The 26,179-nt window shown below is 38.1% G+C and overlaps 2 protein-coding genes and 1 long non-coding RNA gene across 7 annotated transcripts; all 3 read right to left on the minus strand.

Moving 5' to 3' along the window:
- Positions 1-409: 409 nt before the first annotated feature.
- On the minus strand, positions 410-3,034 carry LOC137477917 (pulmonary surfactant-associated protein A-like). The gene is made up of 4 exons (XM_068197312.1): positions 3,012-3,034; positions 2,259-2,462; positions 1,561-1,638; positions 410-899 (listed from the first exon to the last, which is right to left on the minus strand). Exons 2-4 carry the CDS (start codon positions 2,413-2,415, stop codon positions 523-525), a joined length of 612 nt encoding a protein of 203 aa, XP_068053413.1. The 5' UTR covers positions 2,416-2,462; positions 3,012-3,034; the 3' UTR covers positions 410-522.
- A 6,014-nt stretch (positions 3,035-9,048) lies between these two features.
- LOC137477921 (pulmonary surfactant-associated protein A-like) lies at positions 9,049-13,121 on the minus strand. 3 transcript variants are annotated; one of them, XM_068197315.1, is made up of 4 exons: positions 13,103-13,121; positions 11,391-11,529; positions 10,289-10,366; positions 9,049-9,609 (listed from the first exon to the last, which is right to left on the minus strand). In XM_068197315.1, exons 2-4 carry the CDS (start codon positions 11,512-11,514, stop codon positions 9,233-9,235), a joined length of 579 nt encoding a protein of 192 aa, XP_068053416.1. In that variant the 5' UTR covers positions 11,515-11,529; positions 13,103-13,121; the 3' UTR covers positions 9,049-9,232. The 3 variants fall into 3 exon arrangements, with proteins under 3 accessions (XP_068053416.1, XP_068053415.1, XP_068053417.1); XM_068197314.1 differs by lacking the exon at positions 13,103-13,121 and having other exon boundaries at positions 11,391-11,558; XM_068197316.1 differs by lacking the exon at positions 13,103-13,121 and having other exon boundaries at positions 11,400-11,554.
- Positions 13,122-14,162: 1,041 nt separating this feature from the next.
- Positions 14,163-25,622, minus strand: LOC137477922 (uncharacterized). Of its 3 annotated transcripts, none has more exons than XR_011001272.1 (4): positions 25,303-25,622; positions 23,268-23,322; positions 18,950-19,037; positions 14,163-14,869 (listed from the first exon to the last, which is right to left on the minus strand). It is a non-coding gene; the product is annotated as an uncharacterized lncRNA (long non-coding RNA). The 3 variants fall into 3 exon arrangements; XR_011001271.1 differs by having other exon boundaries at positions 14,163-14,899; XR_011001270.1 differs by lacking the exon at positions 14,163-14,869 and adding an exon at positions 17,172-18,493.
- Between the last annotated feature and the right edge of the window lie 557 nt (positions 25,623-26,179).

Below are 26,179 nucleotides of genomic sequence, written 5' to 3' on the forward strand. Positions count from 1 at the left end.
ATGTAAGAAGGGTGGCTCTGTGCCAGCCCAGCAGCACTGCTTGGGTCTTCTTTCAGGGCATCTGTTGGGGGTGAGAGTAGCCAAAGCAACATGGGCTGAGCAACAGCAGAGAGTCTATGGGGAGTTCTGGTGAGGGAAACTTACAGAAAGGGATCAAAATACATGCAAAGCAGAGGTTCATAGGTAAAGGAGTACTGGAAGATTTTGTGGCTGCAAGTCACTTTAGATATGTAGCCAAGAACTCTAATTTTTGGTCTTGTAATAAATCAGCAAGCTAACAGCAGCAGGAGCTCATAGGTAGCAGTATTAAAACACTCAGTGGGCAGTGATTAACAAACAGAAAAAATGGCCTCTGCTTTTATTATACAATTTCCTCTTTATGGCTGGCATTTGTTTGAAAGACAAATCAGACTGGGAAAGAGTGTATTTTATTTTTTTCGTGCTGCATTATCTAAGTTTACTAGCTACAAAGGAAGACACAAGTGATAGGGAAGCATATTCCAGAGAGCAGCAAGGGAAGCACTAAAACTGGCAGACAATAAGGAGATTCTTGTTACACTTTTTGTCATTCCAAGTGCCATCAGTGTACATCTCCACACATTCCTCCTCCCCTTTGCCAGAAGGTTCATTTGAATACCAGTTAGTATAGCTCAGCTGAGCACCATTCAGGAGCTGGAATCTTCCTGGAATTAGGGATTGTTTTATCCCCAGGTAGGCGTAGGTGTTAAAATATTTCACAAAGTACAGAATGGCATCATTCTCGCCAGGGCTCTTTGGAGTGGCAATAGAGCCTCCAGCCTCTTTACATTTTTCCACTGTAGCATCAAAATCAGCTTTTTTTCCACTGGTAGCAAAGATTTTTCCTCCAGACTCTGTTATCATCTTGTTCAAGCGAAGGACTGCAAGAGGAGGGAAAAGCTGTCAAATATTTGTGCATTGTTTTCTGCTCACTTTGCTGTCAATATTAACTCTTGCTATTTTGCTCCATAACTACAGATTAAACCCAGGAAAAGGTAAAGGAAAGGAGAACCTGAAATCAAATATTTCAAAGAAATTTGAAAATGAGGCGGGGGGGGGAATAGGAAGAAACACACAGATGATGAAACAGGAGAATCACATAAGAATTTGGAGGAGGAAAGGAAATGAGGAATTATTTAAAGAAAACCATATGATTTTCTTTGAGACTCTCTATAAGGCTCTGAGGTGATTTGCAGTATACCAATGTTCTTGAGTGAGTGGGATCTTAGTGTTCTGTTTGTCTGTTGGGGGCACAAGGTGTGCATGGAGCAGCTCTGCAAAAGCAGGGATTTTAATCTGGCACATTCCTGCCTTGCTTGCTTTCATGCTTCAGAGCTGTTACCCACTAGTTATGAAAATCTAATTCCCACTCCCCCACCCCCATTTGAAAGTTTTCACTCATTGATATACCAATAAAGAAGATATAAAAGAAATGCAATAAAACTGCAGAAAATTCTGCCTTTTTCCTAAGAAGCAATTTTTGCCCACCTGATCTATCCCCACTAACCCAGTAGCAGCAGACAATAAAGGCAGATAAAATACCTCCTTCCAGTCTGGAAATCCGATATTCTAATTGATGGATAGCATCTCCACATTCATGACCAGCCAGTGGTGTGAGATCTGTGAACAAAACCAGCTATTATGCACTTTGCTTTACAATGTCAGCCTTGGCTTTCAAAAAAAGCAGAGCTCATCATATGAAATTAATATGAACTTTTGAAATGTTTGACAAGTTTTAGTTTACTTCTGTGTTTTAAGCAGGTGATATCTTCACACATTAACCATTGTAAGGAGAGGGGATCAGTTCCTGGAGGTCACCTGCAGAGCAGGGATGTTTATGGAAAACTGGAACTGGAAAATGGAGATAGTTTTCTCTCCAAGTGACTGAGCCAGTCCAGGCAAAACTCTGGCACTTGTGCAGTAGGTTTAGCTGATTTTTAACTGTGTCTAGGGACTGAATCCTTGAAAGAATCCTTCAGCTTACAGCTGTAACTTGCTTACAGCTACAGCTCAGCAACAATTTTCTTGTGCTATGGAAAATTCTAAACTTTTCTCTGTGAGTTGAACTACTGCATCATTAAATAGAGATTTGAGCATCTTACTTCATATAAGGAAATTCATATTAAGTCCTGATTATTTTACTTCAAGTAGATCACACATCAGATCATGGTAGATAGCACTGAGTTTTCAAAGCACAAAAATAGAACACAACAGATAAAAACGGAGATAACTTCATGTACCTGGTATTTGTTGTTCATCTCCATTGTTGCTCCTATCTCCAAAAAAAGGCTTGAAGGAGAACTTTGGAAGAAATCCTGCAACTTTACCTTGAGCACAGAATGGGAGCAGGAAAAAAGCTACTGCTAAGATTTTGTGCAGCTGTGGAGACAGCATCATTTAAAGCTAAAGGTAAACCAGACTGGTTTAGTCTCCAGTGTAGAGTCCTGCATTTAAAAAAGAGAGAATGTTTCAGAATTTTTCTGGGTGTGAAGTCTTACATATATTATGCTTTGCCTGCAGTGACATGAATGCCATTCATGTAGTTGCAAAGTTATTTCAGACAATTAAAATATTTTCCCAAAAGACAGTCAGCCAAGTCTACGAAAGTCTACAGAGCAAAAACCCAAAACATCCCTTCAAAGGTCTTTCCTGTACATCAGATACCATTATATGCCATTTTCCCCATGCAAAAAGTTATAATTTCATTTTACAGGAGAGCATTAGACACATGGCTGCTTTAGCAAGATAATGTTTAAGACAAAATGGGACATGCTGTCTTTGTCAATTGGTTTAAGAGCAAAACAACTGCTAATACTTATTCTTCTATTGCAGCATCCATTTTTAACATCTCTTCACCTCAGGTGACATGGTCTATAAAAGGAGGTGAAATTGTTAATAAAAATGTTGATACACACATCAAAATTGGAAAGTGATACAGTTTAATAGATTCAGCATAGTTGAAGCAGCAACCTATCTAAAGATGTTCAACTTACCTAGCAGCTCCAGCGTGAATTAAGAAAGAGTCATTAAATGATCCAATTTATAGGGCATGTAACTTGAGATTTATCTTCTTATCTACAGAGAGCACAAAGAATAGATCATGTGATATGAATTGGCATATAAATGGAAAGCTAATGAACTTGAACTTGAATTATAGGGGGAATGTTTTTTTCAAGAGGTAAACATACTTAGAACATGAGGAAAGTATTAGAAGGTACTTTTGTAACTTGTAGGAACACTTTCACAGGTTTTAAAACACCAACCCTGGAACAGAACAAATTTCTCAATTCATATTTGAAATACCTAACGTTTCCACAGAGTGGCTGTGCAAATGCCACAGAACAAGTGGCATAACAAGCCAAAACAAGTTCACCTGGAATATAATATTCACCAGGAACACCACCATCATTTTTGTTACAGACTGAGGACTTTCCAGTGATAATGACCAAAGTCTCATAACTAAACAGAATCTCACAATTGTAGCAACAAAGGGAAATGACAGTGTTGCATCTGCAGCACACGTAGAGGAGACAGCTAGAGAAACACATGCTGAAATAACTTGCAGAACACTCCAGGAGGAACTTATGTGTCAAAAAGAGCAGTTTTCTTCAGTGGAGCAAGGACCTCTCAGTAAAGGAAAAAAGCTGCTTTATGCCAGTCCTGTAAGTACAGAGGCCCAAGATGAGGAGCATCACTGAAATGGAGATGGCCTTGCCAAGTATTTTACAGCTTCTCAGCAGAGAGTTGGCTCTGTGCAGTGAAGACTTTGAGGAAATGTGTTTGAGTCTGTGTTCCAGTTCAACCAAGGCAGATGTGGCCACATCATGCTTGTGGTGTCAGGCCAGGATGCTGATGCTGCAGCAAGGCCAACAGCCAAGACAGCTGGGGAGTGAAGTGCTTTGAGACTAGATGGGGAATGTCAGCAGTATCTGTATTAGTCTAACATGCTACTGGGTCCAAGCAAGGCTAGATCACCTCCACAGGCACTGTGCACCCGTGCTCTGCACTTCCACACTCACCTCAGCCTCTGATGTGTGCCTCAACACCTTTGTCCTTGGTGGTGTGCCCGCAGATGCTGGATTAAATCCTGCTGCATTGTTTATTGAGTGCCCTTGAGTACACCAGTCCTGTGAAAAGCAAATAGGCAGTACCCAGTTTTATGCACATTGACAGAAGGGGGCTGTTTTAAATTTGCACAAGTTACCTTTGTTTCAAGTTTCTTGTCAAATTTCAAGTTTCTTAGCTTTTGAGTGTTTGATGTAATGCTTTCAACATTCTTCTGGCAGAGGTTTTTTAATAGATTTTTTTTGGGAAGAAAAGCCCCACCAAAATCAAACAGAGGACATGAGACAAGCCAGTACCTGGGTTCTAGATGAGCCCTGGAAAAGGTCACTGGCAGACCCTGGCCCTTTGCATCCATGGTGAGAGCAACTTGAACATTTAACTGCACCTGGAAGCAACCACAAGTTAGGCAAGTGCGAGAAGAGGAGGAGGTTTGGCCTGCAGTTGTGGGTTTCACATGCTGACTCAGGGCCTGGGAAACCAGGAGGTGGACAAAAGGTTTCTTGTGATAGACTCCTGATGAAAAACTGATGTAGATTTGATAAACTATAAACCCTTCTTGTCTCGATTTCCATCAGCATTTTAGTAAGATGGTGCAAGTTAAACAGATATTTAAATACACCTTCATTTCTCATATGCTTGTTTATGATTGCCTAATAGAATATTTTATATAACTACCATGGCTTGTAAACTATTTTTTGATCTTTCCTTGAATCACATATCACACAGGTCTAGCAAGATTCAAGGACACAGATCTGATAAAGAACAAACTATTTTTGAGTACTGAGGTAACTTTTCTTCAGTTTCCACATCAATCAGTAAGAGGTTTAATAGTTTCAGTGGCAGTGAAGCAAATGATGGATATTCTGAGTAAGTTGTGTTGTGCAGTGTAAGTAGGCAAAGGCAAAGCCTGCTAAGGACAAAGGTTGGCCAATGCTGCTTTCTTAGCTGCTCTGAGAAATATGGACAGAGCTGAATAGTTGAATGGCTGTGTGCTCCTTCCATAAGCCTGTTTGTTAGCCTTTCCTTGGTATACTTAGTCTCCTGAAAGTTAGGTTTTTTTCTTCCATAGTGCTATTCACAGGTAAACTTAAAAATTATTTTCTTATTCTCTGTATTTAAATGCCCCCAACCTCAGCAATATTTTCTGTTTAAGTTGATTTTGTTCTGTTCTGGTGTTGTTTCCACCCTACCTTGTTTCCACCTTGTCCTGTGTTTTCTGCATCTTTTTCTTTTCCAAATAATTGTCAGACTGTCCCCAGCAACTCTCTTATGCCTGGGAATAGCAGGAAGAGCACAAAGCATGAGAAGACACAAGGTCTCATTTCTCAGAGGCGGGCTAAGGCTATTTTTTCTGAGCACTAAAAGCAATTCAGCAAGATGTAGACACTTGGGATAGCAGACTTCAACAGGCATTTTTAAAAACTTAAATTATGAGCAGCATTTTAGAGCAGAAAGTCTTTATTTCACCTGTGATCAGTGAACAAGAATGCTACTGCCATCTTGCCCCATGGATTTAACTGCAGGATCCAAGAGGAGGGCTCTGTATGTCTCCGATATGTCACTTGGTGCAGCTCAGCTGAGAAAAAACACAGAAGCTGTATAGCCAATAGAAAGCAAGAAAATATCTAATTTCTTTAATAGTGAAATAGTTCTCACTGCCACAGCCTCCTCAAGGGTTAAGGTACCTTTGCTCTGCAGTGCTGTTCATCTCCTGAGCCACAAGGGCAGAGACGGGTGAAAGCTTCATTCCAGGTTTCACTTGGCATCACACCTGGGTTACAACCCTTGAGGGAAATTCTGCCAAACCCTGGTTTCCTAACAGGGACTTCAAAAAAACATCCCAGTCCCCTTATCATTTTTAAGGTGCTACTCTAATTTCCAATAATCCTGCTTCTATTGTGTTTTGGAATCAGCTGTGTTTGTGTAGCTGTTGGCTAATAGGATTTTATAAAAATATGCTTCAACTTCCGATAATGAAAGATCACTTGCAACCTGATACTCTGAGGTACAGCTCACAATTTATACAAGATAAGGGAGCCCTGGCAGCCTGTGTCACATCCTGCCAGTTAGGTTCACAAAAGGTTGAATTTGAACTCAGTTTTCTCAAGAACCATGGGCCATGGGGTTTTTTAATCAAGTTTCTACAAAAATCAGAAAAATTTGTTTTTGCTGGAATCAATGGTCAATTTCTTCACATGTGGTAGGGATTGATGGGGGCTGGTGGGAGGTTTTTGAATGCTCAAAATTAATAATAATACTTCTAAGCTGAAATAACTAATTGCATTACACCATTGTAAAAGAGGATATCACTCTAGACCAGAGACAATTCTCTCTGAAATAAATATCCATATTTTTTTGGCCTAAGTCTTATTGTTAAACATATCATATTAACATGATAACTTAATATTAACTATATTAAATTTCCCTTATGTGAGACAGGATCCACTTGTCTCAAAAGGGTTGGAATGTTTGCCATCTTTTTACTTGTACTAGGATCTTAGTTCTTAAAACCAGCTTCATTTGGGGAATAACTAATTTTGTGATTTAAAGATCTTACCTTTATGTTGTACTTGTGTAGCAAATTATTATAAATGAAGGAAAAAAAGATTAACCTGGATTTTTCCTGGTCTGGTCATTATACATCAGGAATTGTTGCTCACTGCACTTTTAAGTAAAGATTTTATCAAAAATATTTCTATTACCATAGTAATACCACAGAAACAATATATTTTGTTTCTTCATGTACCCAACCTCTCTGTCCATTAAAAAAATTAATACATAAATGAAGAATTCAGATCTTTCACAAAAAATGGACAGAAATGCTGGTGTTTTAAATGGCATTTGAGGGTATAAATTGATAGGGTTATACACCAACACACCAAAAAAAAAAACATATCAAAATTAAAAAAATAACAATTTCTGGATACTTTTTCTCTGTGGAACTGCAAAGAATAATCAAGCAACATTACAGATCAAGTGTGAACCATAGAGAGGAAAGTACTGTCTCACAGTTCTCTGGCTGGATCTGAGGAGGTTTTATTTTTCAGCAGCATGTATATGTTTGATTTGATTTTTTTTCTCCTTTTTTCAATAATAATGGCTGAAGCAGAAGAAATGGGGCTTTTAGACCTAGCTTAGATACTCTGCTTATTGATGTAATAAACACAAGCTTGTGACTGGAAAATAAAAATCTTATTTTTCTTAGCTGGATGAAAAACACCCCGCTGTCTTGAAGTCTAAATCTGTTTAGATATAGATGCCATATTATGTTAAAACATTTGTAAAACACTTTTAATCATTAAGGGTCTTAACAAGAGATTGCTTGTTAAGTCATTTTGCAAACCCCAATGTGGTAGAAATAAATTTTTCATTAACTAAAGGAATAGAATATCCCAAAACTATTTGGAGATATATGTATAAGTAAATATACTTTTTCTGTTCAGAGAATAAAAGAGTATGTTATTAGGGATTTTTTGGGGGAAGGCTTTGGTGACTTTTTTTGATAGGTAAACTCTTTGCTCTAACAAAGAAACTGCACAGTTAGGCTCAAAAATTGCTAATAAGGTTTGCCTATTAAAGTACTAATATTTAACAGGTAGTTTTAAGTAAAGCTTCAACCCTTTCTAGCAGATTTAGTGTAGCTGGTCAGATCTAAACCCAGGAAAATGAAGAGGTATAAATTTAGCCTTACTTTTTTCTCAGTGTAACCACAGAGTTAGAGTTGTTGTCATGGCTCTATTCCCTGCCTGTTTGAAACTTTTGGCTAAAATGGTAACATGGTCATCGGTCTCAAAACAAGCTGCTTTGCAAAGTAGGTTTGAAAGCAGGTTTCACACTTTGAAATCTATCCAGCGGGGTCCTGGGTGCACCTTTTCCATTTCAGAATCCTGCTCTGCTCTCTTATCGATTGAAGTGCTGCATGCAACTCGGAGATGAATCATCTCTTGCCAAAAACTTGACAGAGCTTGCAATGAATGGCAATAGACCCTACCTCTCTTCCTCGTGGGACATCTGGGACTGCCCAGAGTCAAGTCCAGCTTCCCGGGGCCTTCCTGCACAGAGCCAAATGTGGGGGAGGAGATTGTGTTTCATGCATGAATTTCAAAGCTAGTGCTTTCCTTTTCCCCTGCTCAGGTAGTGTATAAATGAGGATGGATGAGCCCAGGACTTGCTCACTGCAAGGTAAGAATGTGAGAGTTTGCTGCACATGGTGCTCTGCTCAGCTGCCCCTGCTCACCAGCTGCCCAGAGTAGCAGTGAAAATATTTTGTGAAAAGTTGCTTCTTGGTGCTACCAGATTTGAGTTGAAGTCTGTCTGTGCTGTTGCTTGGTATATAACATCGGCAGAGATGATGTTATATATATGTTCAGTGTTTGAACTGATTGAACGTTCACTCTTAGCTGCCTTCCCAAAATATTATCTGCTTTGCTCAGTGTTTTGGGAAAAAACAGGTGGTCTTCTAACACTGCAATCTCATGGTTTTCTGAGGGAATGTGCTGTTTTAGCAATAAAATGCAATTGTTAGCATTTTATACACTTTATCTACTTGAATTGAGTGCATATTTATCTTTGAGTTTTATAGAGAGTAGCCTCTGAAACTAGAAAAATTACTTGTAACTAGTATTATTGATATTTTTATAAAACAAAATGTGGATGCCAATGAATCAGTGAGTGGTTCAATGTGACACAGACTCTGTGATTGAAAGTGATGTCCAAAACCTGAAACTATAATTTCTCCAGTGAAGTCATCCTCTGTTCATCTCTTTTGAGGCAGAAACCATTAGGTACTTCAAAATGCTTGCAACTATGATGCCACAGGCAATTTTAACTTCAGCATTTCCAATATCCCAAGTCAAACCTTGGAATTTTCCTCTAATCTTCACAAAGGTACAGAGACAGTCTGCCATGAGAAATGAATTCTGAGTTATTTCCAACCCTCCAAAAGGGAGAAACACATCAGGCACATCAGTTCAGGCACATTTTAATCATGCTAATCACCTAGTACATTTGGCATTTTCCTAAGGCTAAAAAATATCACAATATGATTCATCTTATATTTTAGGATACAGAGAAATTGCAGAAATTTAATCAACCTGAAACACAGATACTTCATTATCTCCAGACTCTGAGGTGGCTGAAAGGCCATTCTTCAAAATTCACAGATTGTGAGACGGTACATGTTGCATTTTTTGTCATTCCAGGTGCCATCAGTGTACATCTCCACACATTTCTCATTCCCTTTGCCACTGGGCTCGTGCTGGTGCCAGTTGCTGTAACTCAGAGGCAGGCCATTCAAAGACTTAACCTGACCTGAAGTCTCCCCCTTTCTAATGCCCAAGTAAGCATATTGGTTATACTGTTTCACAATGTCCATAATAGCTTTATTCTCCTCCTCATTCTTGGGAGCTGCAAGAGTTCCTCCAACCTCTTCACAGGACTGTAGTGCAGATGCAAAGTCAGCTTTCTTCCCATTGCTAGCAAATATTTTCTCTCCTACTTTTCTTATTTTGCCATTCAAAGCAAGCACTGAAACATGAAAATAGTTAGCTTTGTAAATTTTCTATGGCATACTGATGTAAAAGCAAAGAAAGTGAAATCAAGAGATGAAAACTAAAAGTGCTAAGAGGACCAGAGGGAAAAATTGAGCTAAAGATGAAGAGAAATAAAGGTCTTTAATTTTAGCCATTCACAAACTGTTCACTAAATGTATTTTGCTGCTTGTGACCACCTGTCCTTGTCTTCAACACAAGAATGTGCCACCAACATCTGCTAAATATCAGCCCTGTTATATTTTGTGTGCTACAGATTTAGGCAAGGGAAACAGAAAAATGATAATTGTTTTGTGAATCCCTTTTCATTGCAAAACAATTTACCACCTTTAACAATCTGGTTGCTGATAGATAAAAATGGTACAAGACTGAGTTTCCATGAATCATATGGAACATGCAACATCAAGTAGCTGGAATATTTTTAAAAATAAACCCAATTTGAATAAATGTGCAATATGATTGCCAAGAGGAATCTACTTCTCTCCAGGGAAACAAGAATCCTGGCTTCCCCTGCTTTGAGTGAGAAAATGGAGTTTTGGGATGTAGCACCCTTTCCAAATGAAGTTTCTTTCCTGCAAGTCGTGATTCTGTAACTAACTTTGCCTATTGCACTTAAAATTGATTGTGAACTGAAAAAGTAACAGGGGAAGAATTACCAGCCTCAAGTTGGAAAAGTCGGTGTGTCAAATTTGCTAAAGCATCGTGGTGTTTGCTGGCCAAAGAATCAGGCAGACCTATAGAGATAAAAACAAAAGTTATACAGTTATACTAGGCTGTGCTGCTAGAAACAATCCCCTAGATAAAACCAATTACTTTCCAGAACTAACTTGCAAATGTATTTTTTTAACATTAGCAAGTGTAAAATAAATATTTTCCCTGTATTTTTTCACATTGTTGTTAATCTAAATTAAAGCAGACTAACAAAAACATCCAGTCCTCCGAAATGCTGATAATTCCCCTCTGCAGAAAATAAACTGAAGCTTTACAGGTTGAAGCTTTTTGCTAGTTAAATCTGTGAAACTGACTTTGCCAAAGATAGGTTTCATTCTACTAATTGGTAGTGAACAGGCACAAGGGATACTTTGAGGAGGAAACAGTTTCTATGGCACCGTGTGGTTTTCATTTTAAAGTGCTGGGTGCATGCTTTGTGTTTGTCTTGCTTTAATGGGAGCCATAAACAGCAGCAGTGGAAGGTTTCTGGCTAGTGTGAAATATATCCAGCACTGCTTGCTAAAGATGGGAACCCACTGTAAAGGTAGATTCTATTTTTCATACCACTTTCCACAGGTAACAGAGGTCCTACATGTAGAATAAAGTCACTAATGTACTCCCACGATCATAATCCACAATTCACAGCTGTAACAAACAGCAATGTAGGAGCACAAAAGGTTGCTGCATCCCTGAGCTATAACATTGCAGCTCTTACTGCACTTCACAATCCATTAAAAAACCCTATATTTGACCTAATACAGGGAGTCTGGGAATAATTCTGATAGTGCTTTAGCCTTGTCAGCAGACCTGGAGAAAGCATTTCTACATATATTAAAAATATTTATATGTTAGAGTGTTTCTTTCCCCAGAAGAAAGAGGAAACCTGTTTTTTAGAAAAAAATTAAACTGCCCATTTCCTCCATTCTCTTTTCCTTCCTGTGCTTAACACATCTGTTTCCTTGAGAGCACATGTCCTTCTGCTTTATCTGTTCTAGTCATGCAGCCTTTGTGATGTGGATCTCTTGCAAAAGAGGCAAGTTTGCTTACCTTTCAGACCATCCCTTCCAGGGATACCAGGTAGCCCAGAAATTCCTGGACATTTACTCAATGCATGGCAAGTCACTAACAAAGCAGCCAATGCTATGAGGATGTAGGATGAGTAAGACAACATGATTTCTCAGGCCAGCTGTAAAAAAAAAAAAAAAAACCACATATTTGTCAGGCAATAATTCTGTAAGAAATTGTAGGCATTGGTTTACACGGCCGCATGCTCCTCCCCCATCATTCCTTCTTGAAATTTACATTATTTCCTTGTTTAAATAAAGTTTATAGGTCAGGTGTAAGAGATTTCCCAGATTTATTTTGCGACCATTGTGTAGTTTATGCACAAAACTCTTTCTAGATTGATAAACTTGGAGTAGTGAAGATAAATTATCCCTTTCACTGTCACTATTTGTTGGATTAATCCTTGAGAAATGATAGGTTCAGAGGTAACAGATCACTCTTAAGCCTTTAGCTGTCTGCAAGGACTGTAATCACTCAGTGATGCACAGGATATTAATCGGAAAGGGAAGTCTGTTACAGTGGCACTGGTAATGTTTGTTAAAGCACAACACTATCTAAGCACATTTATTTAGCATAAACTGATACTGTTTTACACATGGGCAAAACTTTATAGCTCAATTGACATTCCTGTCCTGTTTTGAACAAAATTCCACAGGCTTGAAAATGTCAGTTAATCCTGTAGAAAATGCATTTTTGCTGGTTGGCAATGGGCTTATTCATCTTATTTTATCCCTACAGATAAAATAATAACTAGGGTTATAATCTTACTAAAAAGCACTAAAAAAGCATTTTAAAACTGTACATTGTGGGTTTACAGCAGAGTGAGTGGGTGTGCTGTGCTGCTGTGAAACCTGAAGGACTGTAAGATGCTATGGCATAGAAATATCCAGTTATTGACATCAATCAGTTAAACTAACAGGAGATATAAAGAAAGGTTCAAGATGCCAGGATGGGTATTTATTTCCAATGGGGTGATGCTCGTGGGTTGACTCACCCAAAACAAATAACTTACTATCCATTTTTTACTGGCACAAATCAGAGAGGATCCTGTACCTGCTCTCTCTTAAAAACTTCCATCTTTAAAAAAAAAATCTGCATTTACACATCTAAATCTAGCTCCACTTAAAATTTAAAATAAAAACTTGGTTGGCTTGAATGCTGTAAGATTAACGCCTAGGTTCATCAAGCTATAACAAGGTATTTGCTATTACATTTCAAAGTATATATTCCAAGCAGAATCAAAATATCAGTCTAGTGTCATTTACGAAGTGAGGTGAGCTTTTAAAAGAAAAAGCATTGTTTATATCTTCCATATTGACACTGTTATAGAAGATTTTTGAGATTATTTTTAATCTGCATCAACAGCAACTTGTTTTTCTAGGGGAATGTCTCATCAACCTCAATCTGATGCGACATACCTGTGAATATACAAATATTCAATTATTTCATAAATTTGCAGCAAATAGGATCTGTTTAACTAATAGCAGTATGGTCAAGAATTTGCACTTTAAAGAATGTAAAATCAAATCCACCTGAGAACACATGTGCAGTATGAAAGATGCTGTTGAGTTTGGTTTGTTGAAATTGAAGCATCTCAGTTGTTCGCCCTTTACTGAAGGCCAGCAGACACCTCTGGAAACACTGGCCAGTGACTCAGAGAGAGAAGACTATTAAAGACCCTAACAGAAACCTACCTTAGGTGGCTAGGAATACTTACATCCTTGAGATAAGGAAATGCAATTATAACATGTACCCTTTGCCTGGTGATGATCATTCAGGGAATTACATTCGAATGGACTACTGAATCCAGTTCATAATTGGATTATGATGCAGAGTCAGACTCCTGATCAGTTATACAGCAAAATTGAAAAAACACAGCACTTCAGTTTTAATCCAGTTTTAATGACCTTCATCAGTCATTACTATCTAGTGTCCTTCAGGCATCTCCTTATCTACTAAAATTGCTAGTATAAGCAAAGTAAAAAAATTACTAATAAAGGGAAATTTAATTTCAGAATGTAAATATGACCACAGAAATCAAAAGGAACAGGTTTGCCTTCTAGATTAAATTATTTGTGATTTATTAAAAGGAAATTCAACTTACCCTTCTGCTTCAAGATGAAATGAAAAAGCAGTTCACACAAATCCCCTTTATATAGTGTGGTGTTTGCTAAATGACATGGCTGAAGTGGAGACTGGATACTGAGGCCATGAATTTGCTTTTTCAGTTTTGCTCATATATTTGCTATGCAAATACTGAGGTCAGTTTTAAGGGTTGAGAAATTTCTTTCTTCTTGGGTTTTTTAACAAAATAAAGCCAAAGTTGTAGAAAATACAATACAGAACTAACAGATAACCCCAGATTTGTAGACACAAAAGTTATAAAAATGTAAGGTAACTTTCAGCAATTCTAGGTCATATTTTAAAATTGTTTGTTGCTTTATAAAAGCAAAAAATGGCAGATGACTACCAGTGGCTCTTTTAAAAGGAAAGATACTCTTGTGATTCATTTTAGGGAAGCCTGGTACGTTCCAGATAGTCTGACCCAGTAATCAGAATTCTAAACTTTCCTCCCCTCTCTGTATCTGATGTACTTACCTTAATACAATTTTCTAGCTATGTGCTAGAATGCTCATTCTGGTCTCGCTTGCACAAGACAGCTGATCCTCTCTTGGTCAGAGATCTTGGAAAAAATCTGTATATATGCACAAAATTGGACATCATTTTCAAGAAAAAAAAAAAAAGAAGAAACAAGAGGTTTTGCTCCTCTTGTTTCCTAGAAAGAAATATTGAGATTTTCTAACTTCCTTCAAGTTCTGATGCATTCTACTCTAGAATGTTTGACCCTAGATGGGGTTTGTTTTGTAAACCTTAGCAAGCCAATACATCAATGCCTCACCTGAGAGACAGAAATACCTCAGCTTCACAGATTTTCTGTCTTTTGTCAGTTTATACTGTGGTCTCTTAAAGATAGGATGTTTTCTATTTTTCATTTGCATTTTACATAAAGTATTAAGTCATCATCCCTAATAATAGTGTTATTCTCTCTGAATAATTCCAGCAGGATTCACAGCTGCAAGCTAACATCTTTAGCCTCCCTGCTTAGCAATTAGAGATGTTTAATATCAACTGGCTGACCAAACCAAGATAAAATACCAAAGCAGAAGATACATTTAGAATTCCCCTTAGACACGGTGCAGGCACTTAAATCCACTTCCATTCTCAACTGTGAGCCTTGTCCTCCAGTTAAAAGTGGCCAGCATGGCCTGTTCTCCATCTCAAAATCCCCACAAATAGCAAACTGAAGATGTAGCAGGTTTCCTGTTTAGCAAATGATCAGTTAGCACTCACAAATGTATGGTCTAGACAATCTATCTTCAAAGTCCTTCCTCTACCAGCTGGGCAGCAGAACTCTGAATGCAGATTAGTCCTTTTACACCACCAATGGAAAATATTTCCCTCTGTAGTCCAGATGAGGTAGATGTAAAAAACTGGTGTTGAGTGCATAAAATATAGATTAGACCGTACCCAACAGATAATTTTTTTTTCTGATTCCTGATGTAGTTTGGAAATAGCACAGATACCAGACAACTGAGCACAGTCAAAGACAGATGTAATTCTGTATCTGGATGGCAGACCCATAGGTCTATAGGGTACATAGGAAATTTCTTCAATTACAGAGTAAGATGGAACTTAATGGATCCAGATATTGAGAAGCAAAATTTTAGATTACTAGGTGTCCAAGTTCTTGGGAATGTTACCAGAACAAATCTCAACAGATCCAGTTTCTAGGCAACTCTGCAACAGTTGTAAGGGCTGGTTTTTCTGCTGCATCATTGCATATACATGCAGCTCTAATACATGAACATAAGTCTCTGGAGATTTGTAGTGTTTCATCCACCTAACACAGTTTATATTATAAGAAAATTAAAGAATTGAAAACATTAAACAGGGAGATCAGTAAAGCTCCATTGGCTTATCTCTATCCATTTCTGAAAGTCTGGCATGAGCAAAACATTGCTTATGATCTAGGAAAACCTTATCAATTATTATCTTTTGGTAAAACTTTTGAAGAAAGATACATTTGATAATAGTTGTTCTGCCATGAGTCAGATCATACTAACACAATGGAATCTGATAAGAAATCTAAAACATATTCCAGTGTGAGAGATTACTTAGTCATTAGATTTACTTTCCTTAGTTATGCAGCAGAGAATGAGGGAGAACAAACAAACTCAAACAAGGAAGGAAGAAAGTAATTTTTTTTTTTTCTGCAACCTAGCATCCCTGTAGAATAGCTGGGATGGGAATTCTGAAATTTTCAGGTGAACCTGTGTGGTAATGGCTGAAGGCCTTTAGCTGAAAAACACCCACAAAACTCAGCCAGGGAACTTTAATAGTTTCAGTGGACCCCAGGTACTGCATGCCTCTTTCTATCATTAGGAAGAACCATAAGAATGTTAAAAATTATGTGCTGCAGTGGATTAAACACAAACCCTGCTCAACTCTCAGCAAAGGAGAACTTGGGGGGAAGATGGAATCTGATTTTCAAGACGTAGCCAAAAGGACTGCTTCTTTCTATAACAGCTCTGCATGCTACCCTCAAAAAACTAACTGCCAAGGGGGTTTCAGAACCAGAATGAATTTTATACAGCTTTCAAGCCTCTCATTTTCAGAACACAAGGTAAACTCATTTTGCTCTTTTGAAGTGAGCTGATTATGGTAACTTAGCATATCCTGATCTGCATAAAGTTATGTTTTGCTCTTTCACATAAAATAGAGATGTACAGCCTTGCTAGTTTATATTAGCAATTTGTGAGACAATAATTTAAAGTGTGTCACTGTGCTGCAAGTTCCTGGTATCGACTCTCTGAGTGAGTCCTTGGTACAGCATCTGTGTGGTAAGCAGGTGCGCTCAATTCTCCATGTTTACCTCTTTCAAAACAACAGTCATTTTTTTATATTTGTATTCTAGTATTTCCACTCTAAATTATTTGCTGAGCTTTAAATCATATAGAGTTAAGTGTCTATAGTTAGTTTTAAGAGGGCTCATTGGCATCAGCTTAAGACTTTATCAGAAATACAGGGCACTAAGCGTATGTCACCTCTTATGTCAAGAAACAATCCAGTAAGTGAAGTGCTACCTCCTCCCCTCCTACAATTCAATTTTATTGACACAAAACCAAACAAAAATATGGGAAATTCAACAGTCCCCCATTAGAAACACTGATAAAATAGTTTGTATGCTAATTTACAGAGCACCGAGGCAGGAATGGGAGGGAAAAATGTAGACAGTGTGGCACTTAACCACAGAAAGAAAATTCTGTCTGTGCCCTACACCTTAACTTGAGGATAAGCATCTTACTGGAAGAATGTGATTGCTGATGAGACCTGTTTATATTTATGAAAAAAACATGGCATCAGAGAAATGCTACCAGCTCAATAATACAATGTTATTTTGTGGAGTGGATCCCAGGGAGATTTTTACATCTAAGTGTACACAGGTGGATGGAGAAAAAGAAGGAATACTGAATATAGATTATGACTTTCCAAGCAGACATGAAAAATAGAGCTTGGAGCATTGGATTTTAAAGAGCTGGCTTCATCAGACTGAACTGAAACTTAACCCTAACCCAAATCCTGTTTAATCTATCAATTTTCTATTCTAGGAAAAACAATTGGAAAAACTTTGCTATCAAGAAAAGAGGTGACCAGATTTCCATTTTTTTTTTAAACTCATGGTTCTCTCCTGATAAAGAACCTGCAAGTTAAGCTTATGTTAACAGAACTACTTGGCCTATGCTTTCAGATTATATTAGATTCCTTCTCTCTCATATACTTGAAATAATTGATTTAAACTACAGATATGTAGTTGTCTCTTGGTGGTCTCTTGGGTTTTATGAAAATTGTAGGCAAGTTGCTAGAGTCAAGTCATTTGACTGAACTACTGTTTCTATGCCTTGAATTAAAAAAGGAGAAAATCAAATAGAGCACATTAAAACAGAGGCATCAAGCAGCTCTTGTTTTGACAATAACAGATTTTTAGACATTGCCTTATTCCTTCCTTTTGGCAGGACCAGTGCTCTTCCTTTCTCCCTTCCCGTATTTTTTATCCAGGTTTTGCAAAATGTGGACCATACTATAATCAGCTTCTGTCTTGTCCTTTCATAAACAAACAGAAACCAGAAATATTTAACTCTTAATTCATAACCTAGTAATGTTTTCAAGTGTGTTTCTTACCTATTTCAAAGCTAGAATAACTACAGTTTAGAGAGATGTTATTCCTAGGATCACTGAGAAATTCAGGTTTTCCCCCTCAGATCAACAATTCACCTTTTTCTTATCCTGTAGGACACATTACCAACTCTAATTCTCCTTGCATCTTCTGCACCAAGCAGCCATCTTACAGGAATGCTACATAACAGTATGGGGCATGATTCCTAATCTTTGTTCAACAGCACAAGGAAATTACGCACTGCAATGTCAGTGAGGTGTGTCACAGTGGAGTAAACATTGCCTTCTTTCACTGGAAACAGTGCAAAGAGTAATGCTGGAGGTGTCCTGCCACTTTGTGTTCCCATAGCAATGAACTGGACCATTTACCTCCCATCAAAAGTGGTAATAGGAAGCAATTTATGCTGGAACAGCCACTGGCCAACATTGCCTTGGAAACGTGTGCTTGCAATTCATATCTTGCCCTTATGAATAGCCACCTGGCTCTTGTTATTGATTTAAAATAATCTAGCCTGCTGATAGAAAAAAAAATTTGCCAAGCTCTTATTATGTTGTTATTGCTGGGAAATGGCTGTGTAATGTCTCTCTGATAAGTGTTAGAACATATGCATCCAAAAGCATTGTCAACGTTTTATCTGCAATTGAAATTCAAAGTTCTTGGGAGAAACTTGTTGTTGAAAACACATGGCAGAAAATGCAGAGTAGCAAAGGAAAATAATGAACTCACCAAGTGCTGTTAAGGTCTGATGATCACAGTGAAATGAAGCTGCTTTGTATTTTACTGAAGGGACACAACCATTAATGAATTCTCAGCAAACACCACTTATTGTGGCTTTTATTGCTGTTATGAGCTGAAAATTAAGATAACAGGTATTACAGAATTCCATTTTCCATAGATTTTTTCAGGAGAGTAAACACAAAATTCTCTCCATTTTAGCTGATCATGTTGTTGGAAGCACATAGAGCTTAAAATACCAAATCTGCTTCTTTTGCACATGTTTAGATTCTAATATGTGCAAAAGCAGAGGAGCATATTATAGCAGACAGCTAGTAAGGTACTTCATCATTTCAGTTCCCCTGAAAAGCTGATATCCTGAGCACCTGGTGGGTTGGTGAGGCCCAGCCCTGGGTCCACCCAGCTCCTGCTATTGCACATGGTGGTTCTGTGCTGCACCCCCAGGGAGCAGCTCTCAGTCCTCAGGGCTGGGGGCTCAGGCTGCAGGAGCCATGGGTGCTGCTCTGAGCTGCAGTGCTGACATGCAAAGGAAAGGCTGTAAGTGCCCAAGGAAGCAGATTAATCTCCTTACCTTTGATTGATATATCTCAGCTGACTTGAAACTACGTAAGGTGCAGTTATTGCAGAGGCTTTGGTGCAGAAATATTCTTGGAAGGTTTCTGCAAGGGTAAACAAGAAAAGCTCTATTTAAAGCCCCTTGAAGTTCAGCTAATAGATAAAAACAAGGAACAGATGAAGACTCAAAGAAATAGAAATAAAACAAACAGGAATGAACAGAGTTCTACACCCTCAGAATCTCTTACAAGAGATGGGAAGATCTTGAATGTTGCTTGGGGCCAAAATGATTCAAACTGAAATCGTTTAGTAGGTTATTAAAACACAGCAGACTTAACTTGAATGACAAATCAAAGAGAATGTTTAATAACTCTGAAAAATGTAATAACCATGAATGTCAACTACTTAACTAATAAAATATCATTTTGTTATTCCATGGAGGTCACCCCTTACAGCCTTTATTGTAGCTTTATGCATAGTTTTGAAGATTAAGCTATGTCTTACTATTTTTGTTAGTAAGACAAGAGAAACTCTACACAATTATTAAGAATAATTTCAGCCACCTATTCAAGTATAAAATATCCCTTTTATAGTATATGAAAGTATTAATTATATTTATTTGTAAATTAGTTTTGTCACTCTTACTTGGATTTGAGGACTTATTCTAGGCAGACAGGAACATGCTTGTTTCCCAGGAGTGGGAATCTACACAAGAACTCTTCAAACATGCTCATTTTTTTCAAGTAGTCTCATTATTTGTCTGCCTTACCAGACAGAACATCTCAGGGGCCCAAGCTAGAGAGCAGGTTTTCCCCAGCTGTGTCTGTGTTCAGCCCTGTGCACAGCCCAGCCTGCTGGGTACAATAGAGTGCCTCATTCACAGGCTCAGGCCATTGCCATTGTTCCCGTGGACAATCCTCTAAAGCTGAAGTGGTTTTAAGTATTAGCTTATAAAATTTAGTTTTCAAAACCTGGAGAACAACTGTACTCCTGTTTTGGTACCAGTGTCACCATGCCAGCAGTACATTGCATTTCTCTAGCATCTATTTTCCCACACAAATGGGGCCCAACTGTTTAATCACTGACATATTTTATATTTTTTTACCTTTCCTGAGGAGCACACTTTGTGACTGTTACCTAAATAAATGATGTAAATGATTATTTTTTCGACAGTTTGCCAGAATAAAGACCAAATTCAGAACTATTTTGAGAGTATTTACCAAAAATAAACCTTAGGACTGTAGCATTCAAAAACACTGGAGAGCTCCCAGTAACTTGAGACAAAGAGTAATATACAATTTTCAGTGAAGTGATATACATAATACACTTCAACACTGCAGATACATTTGAAATTTGTCTTAAATAGCTTTTATAACTGCTATTGTGTGAGGAGCTGCAAACTTTTCTTGTCATCCAGTCCTGCCATATTGTTGCCAACACTTAATGCCCACTTATTAAAAGTACAGGTTTTGCTTTAAGATACAATTTAAAACATGATGTTACAAAGAAATTAATATTTTCACTTTGCTTGTAGAACTTTTCCATTGAAAGGATTTAACTTTTTTCCACCATTAGTCATGAAAGCTAGAAATGCACTTCACTCATAAAAATGAGATGAGAGTCCCCAGAGGGTGGCAATTGCAGATTGAAGCTAAATACCATGTAGTAGAAAATAACAGCCCATAGAGGACAATCAGAGGCTTCAAGATAATACTTGCTCCACTAGTTTTTGATGCATAAATAAAAGCTCCACTTAACAGGCTTGGTAAGTACTATAAATACTCCCCTTTTTCCATTTTAGCTGCAGCTCTAGAATAAAAGTAAAGAGGTAAAAGGACTTAAAAAGTACTTAATTTCGGCGGAGAGGGTGTAAGGGGCTAGAGAAGTTAATAGCTTGTGATCTGTAGGCAGTGTAGTGCTGGTCAAACCACTTCTGAACGGGACACCTTCACAGAGGTGTCATTGGGTATGTAAAGTGCAAGATAGGAGCTAATCAAGAGAGTAACTAATGTAGACAAGAAGATTTTGTTGAAGAGGTTTCAGGATTTCCAACTAAATTTGGTGAAACACTGTGTCCACCTCAGCTAAAGAAGCTTGCATGGTTTAGCTTCTCTTACATCAAAAGAAAACTATGAATTATAAATGTGCTTGGGTATAATTCTTGGGGCAGGGTGGAAATTTGCATAGAACTATTTTTTTCTACATAGCTGAAGCACAAGGTGAAGGTGGCCAAGTGTTGTAGCACAACCGTGCAAGTGGGAAGAAAGGGAAAAGATTCTGTTCAGGATCCTTCCAAGTAAGCCCAGAAAGCCTGATGAGGAAAGGTACAATGAAACACTGAAATTCAGGCTGCTGCACTGCTGATCAGGTGCAGGTCTGTTTGCATGAAGCCCAAAGTAGCAATCTCAGACTGAAATCAGACACCTAAACGTGGGTCAACTGCTGCTCTCACATTCTCTGTGTTTAGTCCAGCTGCTTGAAATTTTATCTGAATTTAAACACCCTGGAAGAGGATACCATCCAGCTGCACACCGTAGACTCTTCCTCCCATTGCAAATATGCCAGAAGTTTCTTGCAGGATGAACACACCAGCTCAGCTCTGAGGGACAAACTGTGCCACTAGCTGAAGTCATAAACAAACCAGAGCTCACAGAAAGCCAGGAAAGAGCTCTTACAACTGTCTACCCTGAAGCACTGATCTAAACAGCTCAAGCTACTGATGTCTGAATCTTCACTGGGGTCACAGGCCATGAAAAGAGATTTTAACTGTAGGTGCCTCGGGAAAAAGTAATTTGTGCTAGAGAGAGCACAGAGTATCTGGTCACGCTGCTAGTGTTGAGAGGTTCAGCAGAGCTTAAAAGAGACATGAGGCTGTGCCTAGGTTTCCAGGCAATCTTGCATTATTTATTCCCCTGAGCATTTTTGGCCAAACTGCAACCCAGGAATCATTTCTTACTCCTTAGGTCTCCTGCTGTCAAGCAACAGAGCAGAGCCATTTGGTAGTGCTAAAGTCACAGAGCCTGCATAAAGCTTCTCCTCTGCATGTTTAAACTGAAGAGTTTGATGCCTTCACAACAGGGAATGGGCCACAGCAAAGAATACACTTCTCCACTGCTCTAACTATCCATTAAACTCCTGCTCCCCCATATTTATGTGCTTTAAGTTAAAAATAAACCAGTAAGTATGAGTTGCTACTGATTGAATGGCTTCCTGTTTGCACCTTGTAGTTTCCACTAAAAATTGCCACTTGAAAATTAAAAAGAATGAAAAGAGCCTTTCAATGATTGTGTTTTTTCACATGTGACAGGATAGCTCCTCCTGAGCATGTACTTAACCTGAAATTGTGTTTTAGAAAGATAAACCCAGCAGCTGATTAACAAATGGTGCTTTCATCCTGAATTACTTATAAGCTCTGTGGAGGTCATATTAGCACCATATGAGTTGGTTCTAATCAGGGATATAACAGCAAATACAGATTAGTTTATAATTAATGCAAAATTAAGTGGTCATTAGGAACGCTGCTTTAAGCCTCCCGGAAGACAACAGACCACAATTTCAAACTCTTCCCTTTTAGCACCTACTGAAGAAAGGTGTTCCTCAAGGAAGAAAAGGTGTCCCTAACATAAATGATGAAAAAGGTCAGAACTTAGGGCACATCTGATAACACCTTGCTGAATTTTAAAGTTTTGAGTAATATCACTTAGTAAGAGCTCATTTTCTATCTCTAGGTGTGGTTTCTGCCCTGTGGACTTTTGTCCAGCCTGAGATCAGCCTCCTCCTACATAATGGCCTTCCAGGCTGTCAGAGTCCAGCATCACTGCTCTGCACCTCTGAGCACTGCTTCAGGACAGGAGAGTTGACCAGGTAAGCCCAGACTCATCGAGCTACACTTGCCCAGCTGCTTTTCCAGGGCAGCTCCAGCAGAGAGGGATTTCCACCAGTGTAATAAAGAGCAGTTTGGCTTCCTCAAAAGAAAGGGGAGCTGGCAGCTTCCCTTCTGCACAGGAGGTGTTAGAGCTGGGGGAGCAATTCCTGTGAGATGGTTTACACCAGGGTAAGCCTACAGGACAGGAAATGCTGGAAATGAGAAGTGACACCAGAAGGAACCTAAAAACCTAAGCACTGGGAGTTTATTCCAAGAAGTGCAGCTCAGATTTTCTATAGGCCCAATTCTTGTTGGGGCCAAATATGCCTTTCCTGTTCACAGCCTGGTTTAAAAGTTAATTATCTGATAACTTTGGGCTGTAGGAAACTGAGCATGCAATAGGAATGTTTTCCCATTCTGCTTTTGCAAATTTCCAGTGTGTTTAGCATAAAAGTACTTTTGCACTTACCTGCAAACCAGTTTGTAGTTTGTATAGATCCCATTTGAATGAAGCACAGTGATCTCTGAAAATAAACGTTAAGGTTACAAGAAGCTTCATAAATTTCTCAACTCTATTGGAGATATGCTGGGAAAAATAATGTAAAAATCAGTCTAAATTACACTTCAAAGCTGAACACTTGAGAAAGTGGCTGATATGGCATCAGGAAGAGTATTTCTAAAAAAAAAAACAGTTGAAAGAAACCAACCATTCTTATCTTCAAAATACTACTCCAGGTTTTATTTTTTTTTTTCCAAATCAGTAGTTTAGTCATTGCACTTAGTTGAGCTCCAGATGAAATGGTCTCAAAACATTTCACAGTGGTTTTTGTGTCTCAAAATAAACTTACATAATCATTCCAAATGAATGCACTGGAGACTGAATTATTTCTGATCCCTAAACCCAAACACATCTTTTAAATATTGCACCCTTTCCTGTGTTTTTAAGTAATAAATATTGATTAAAAACTTCCAGGCACAATTTTAAACGTTCTGTTTTTCGGAGCTGCAAGACACCAATTAATGCAGAAAAGAAATGCAGTTCACTTAAGAACTGCAAAGATGCTTTGCCAGTAATGACAAGGAGGGCAAGAAGCAGATTAGTATAAATTATCAGATCAGATAAATCATACTCTGGAAAATTCATATCCTTTACCAATTTTAGTAATTGCTTTTTTTCTGTACCTGCATAACCTTGTGCAGAGAAAATAAATGCCATTACTTATAAAGGAAGACAGAGAATTAGGCAATGAAAATAATAGCTATAAAACAGATGAGCTGGGCATCAAATGCTCCTCTGTACAGACACATTTCTATGTTCCCATGGGTCCATAACTTGCCACTGTAGCCACAATCCTCTCCTTAGAGGCACTTAGCTTAGTCTTAAACTAAGTGGAAGACAAATTGAAAATCTGCTCCTCCATGGTTAAATACTTATAGCCTTCAATGGAAACATTTTTCTTAATTGTCAGACTTGTAGAGCTGGGCTTTGTTGTCATGATATTCACCCATTTCTAGTTAATACAGTCCATAATTGTGTTTTTGTAGTTCACTTGAGGTGAAAGAAGCTCCCATAAGGAAATCATAAAAGCTTATAGGATCACTTCTCTCCCATTAAGGACCTATCACAAATAGGGCCTTTTGCTTTTTTTTCCTGCATGAGCTAAATTCCACTCGGAGAACATTTCAGTAGCAGACTTTTGTATTTAATTTAAGACAAAAAACCTCTGCTTTCCACTGCATCTAAATCTTGATTTATATCTCCTGTAACTCAGCTGATGCCTATAGATTCATTTTGTTCTCTTCTCATGATTTTCTACTGCACACAAAGCAACTTGCCTGACTGGTTTACTGTTTTATTCCTCTTTGTACTTACAGCACAATTCATTTTCCAATTACATGGGAAGAGCTGCACAAAAATAGCTGAAACTTCAAAAAAGAAATTATTTCCATGTCAGTAGCTACTGCAGTGGACTTCTGTACTCAGAGGATAAATACCACTCTAGGTTCTAAGTGATCATTATCAGTCAATTTTAGAACTAGAATAAAAGTGCCCCAGGAGCAAAGGCATCACTAAATACTGAAGAAACATAGGACTGTATGCATTGTCCATTATTTACATCATAAAATAATGTATCAGAAGCTGCATTTAGCGAGTAATCTCTCCAAGTTTACAGCTCAGCTCAAAGAAGAAATAGAGACAAATTTTTCATTAATTTCAAGATTAATAAATGCTTCCCTCATGCTGTATTTATGACGAACTCAGGCAGAAAGAACCACCAGCCTGCTGAGCATGTCATAATTTGTTATCCTTAAACCACTAGGATAAACAGATTTTAATACGTAATGATTGAAAATATGAAATCTGTATTTTACTAGAAGATTCAAAACTGAATGTCAAAGAGAGAACAATTATAAATACACCCTGTTTCTGGGTATTCCAGGCCCCTTTTAGGGGCACAGCACAAGCACATCCATCCTTTTACCAGGCTGAAAAGTAAACTTACCTTTACCTTAGCTTTTTTGTGTCTATTTAATTCAGCCTCCAAAACCTGTGCTTTTGTTTCTAAAGCAGCTGTCTCTGCAAGTCATCAGTTACTATAAGTGGGACTTAAAGCTGTTATTAAATAATTTATATTAAAATGACTGCACAACACCTGTCTCCAATATGCTCAGCTCTCCTGTAATCTGATGCCACGTGAAAGAGATATTTGGTTTCCAGAGCAGAAATCACAGGCCACACTGCAGATTTTTTCAGGGAATTTGTCCAGCTGGGAGTGCCTTATCCCTGACCAGAGTGAACACTTGGATAGGCTTTGAATTCTCAGGGATGAGAATTTGAATTCTCAGGGATGCTCCAACTTTAATTAATTTTAAAATGTTCATGTGTGTGTTTTGCCAAAGTCATCTGCTCAGAGGGAAAAGACCAGTTCTCCAAGGCAAAACACACACATGAACATTTTAAAATTAATTAAAGTTGGAGCAAAAAACACATGCACAGGCAAAGAATGAGAGAAGAAAAAGTGCTGTTTGTAACATGACATAGAGGGCTTGGTATTTCACCAACAGAAAACAACAAGCTAGTGACTCATTCCAGACACTTTCTTCCTCCAGTTCTGTTGGGCAACTCATCTCCTATGTAACAGATGGTTTCTTTTTCTGCTCCTCACACTTCTGGAAGTCACACCTTTCCTAAAGTGGTGCTATAGGAATACCAGAAACTAACACATATATTTTTTGGAGAATATACTAAAAGTTTGAAAATCAGACTACAGAAACATGAGAAATTTATTTCTTACTTCCATATTATACTTTTATTCCTCTCCTTGCAGTTCTAAAGTTCCTTTTATTCCTGAAGGTCTCACTTTTCCAGGGAAACTCTAT

This window comes from Anomalospiza imberbis, chromosome 8, assembly GCF_031753505.1.
Source record: "Anomalospiza imberbis isolate Cuckoo-Finch-1a 21T00152 chromosome 8, ASM3175350v1, whole genome shotgun sequence".
Taxonomy (NCBI): Eukaryota; Metazoa; Chordata; class Aves; order Passeriformes; family Viduidae; genus Anomalospiza; species Anomalospiza imberbis.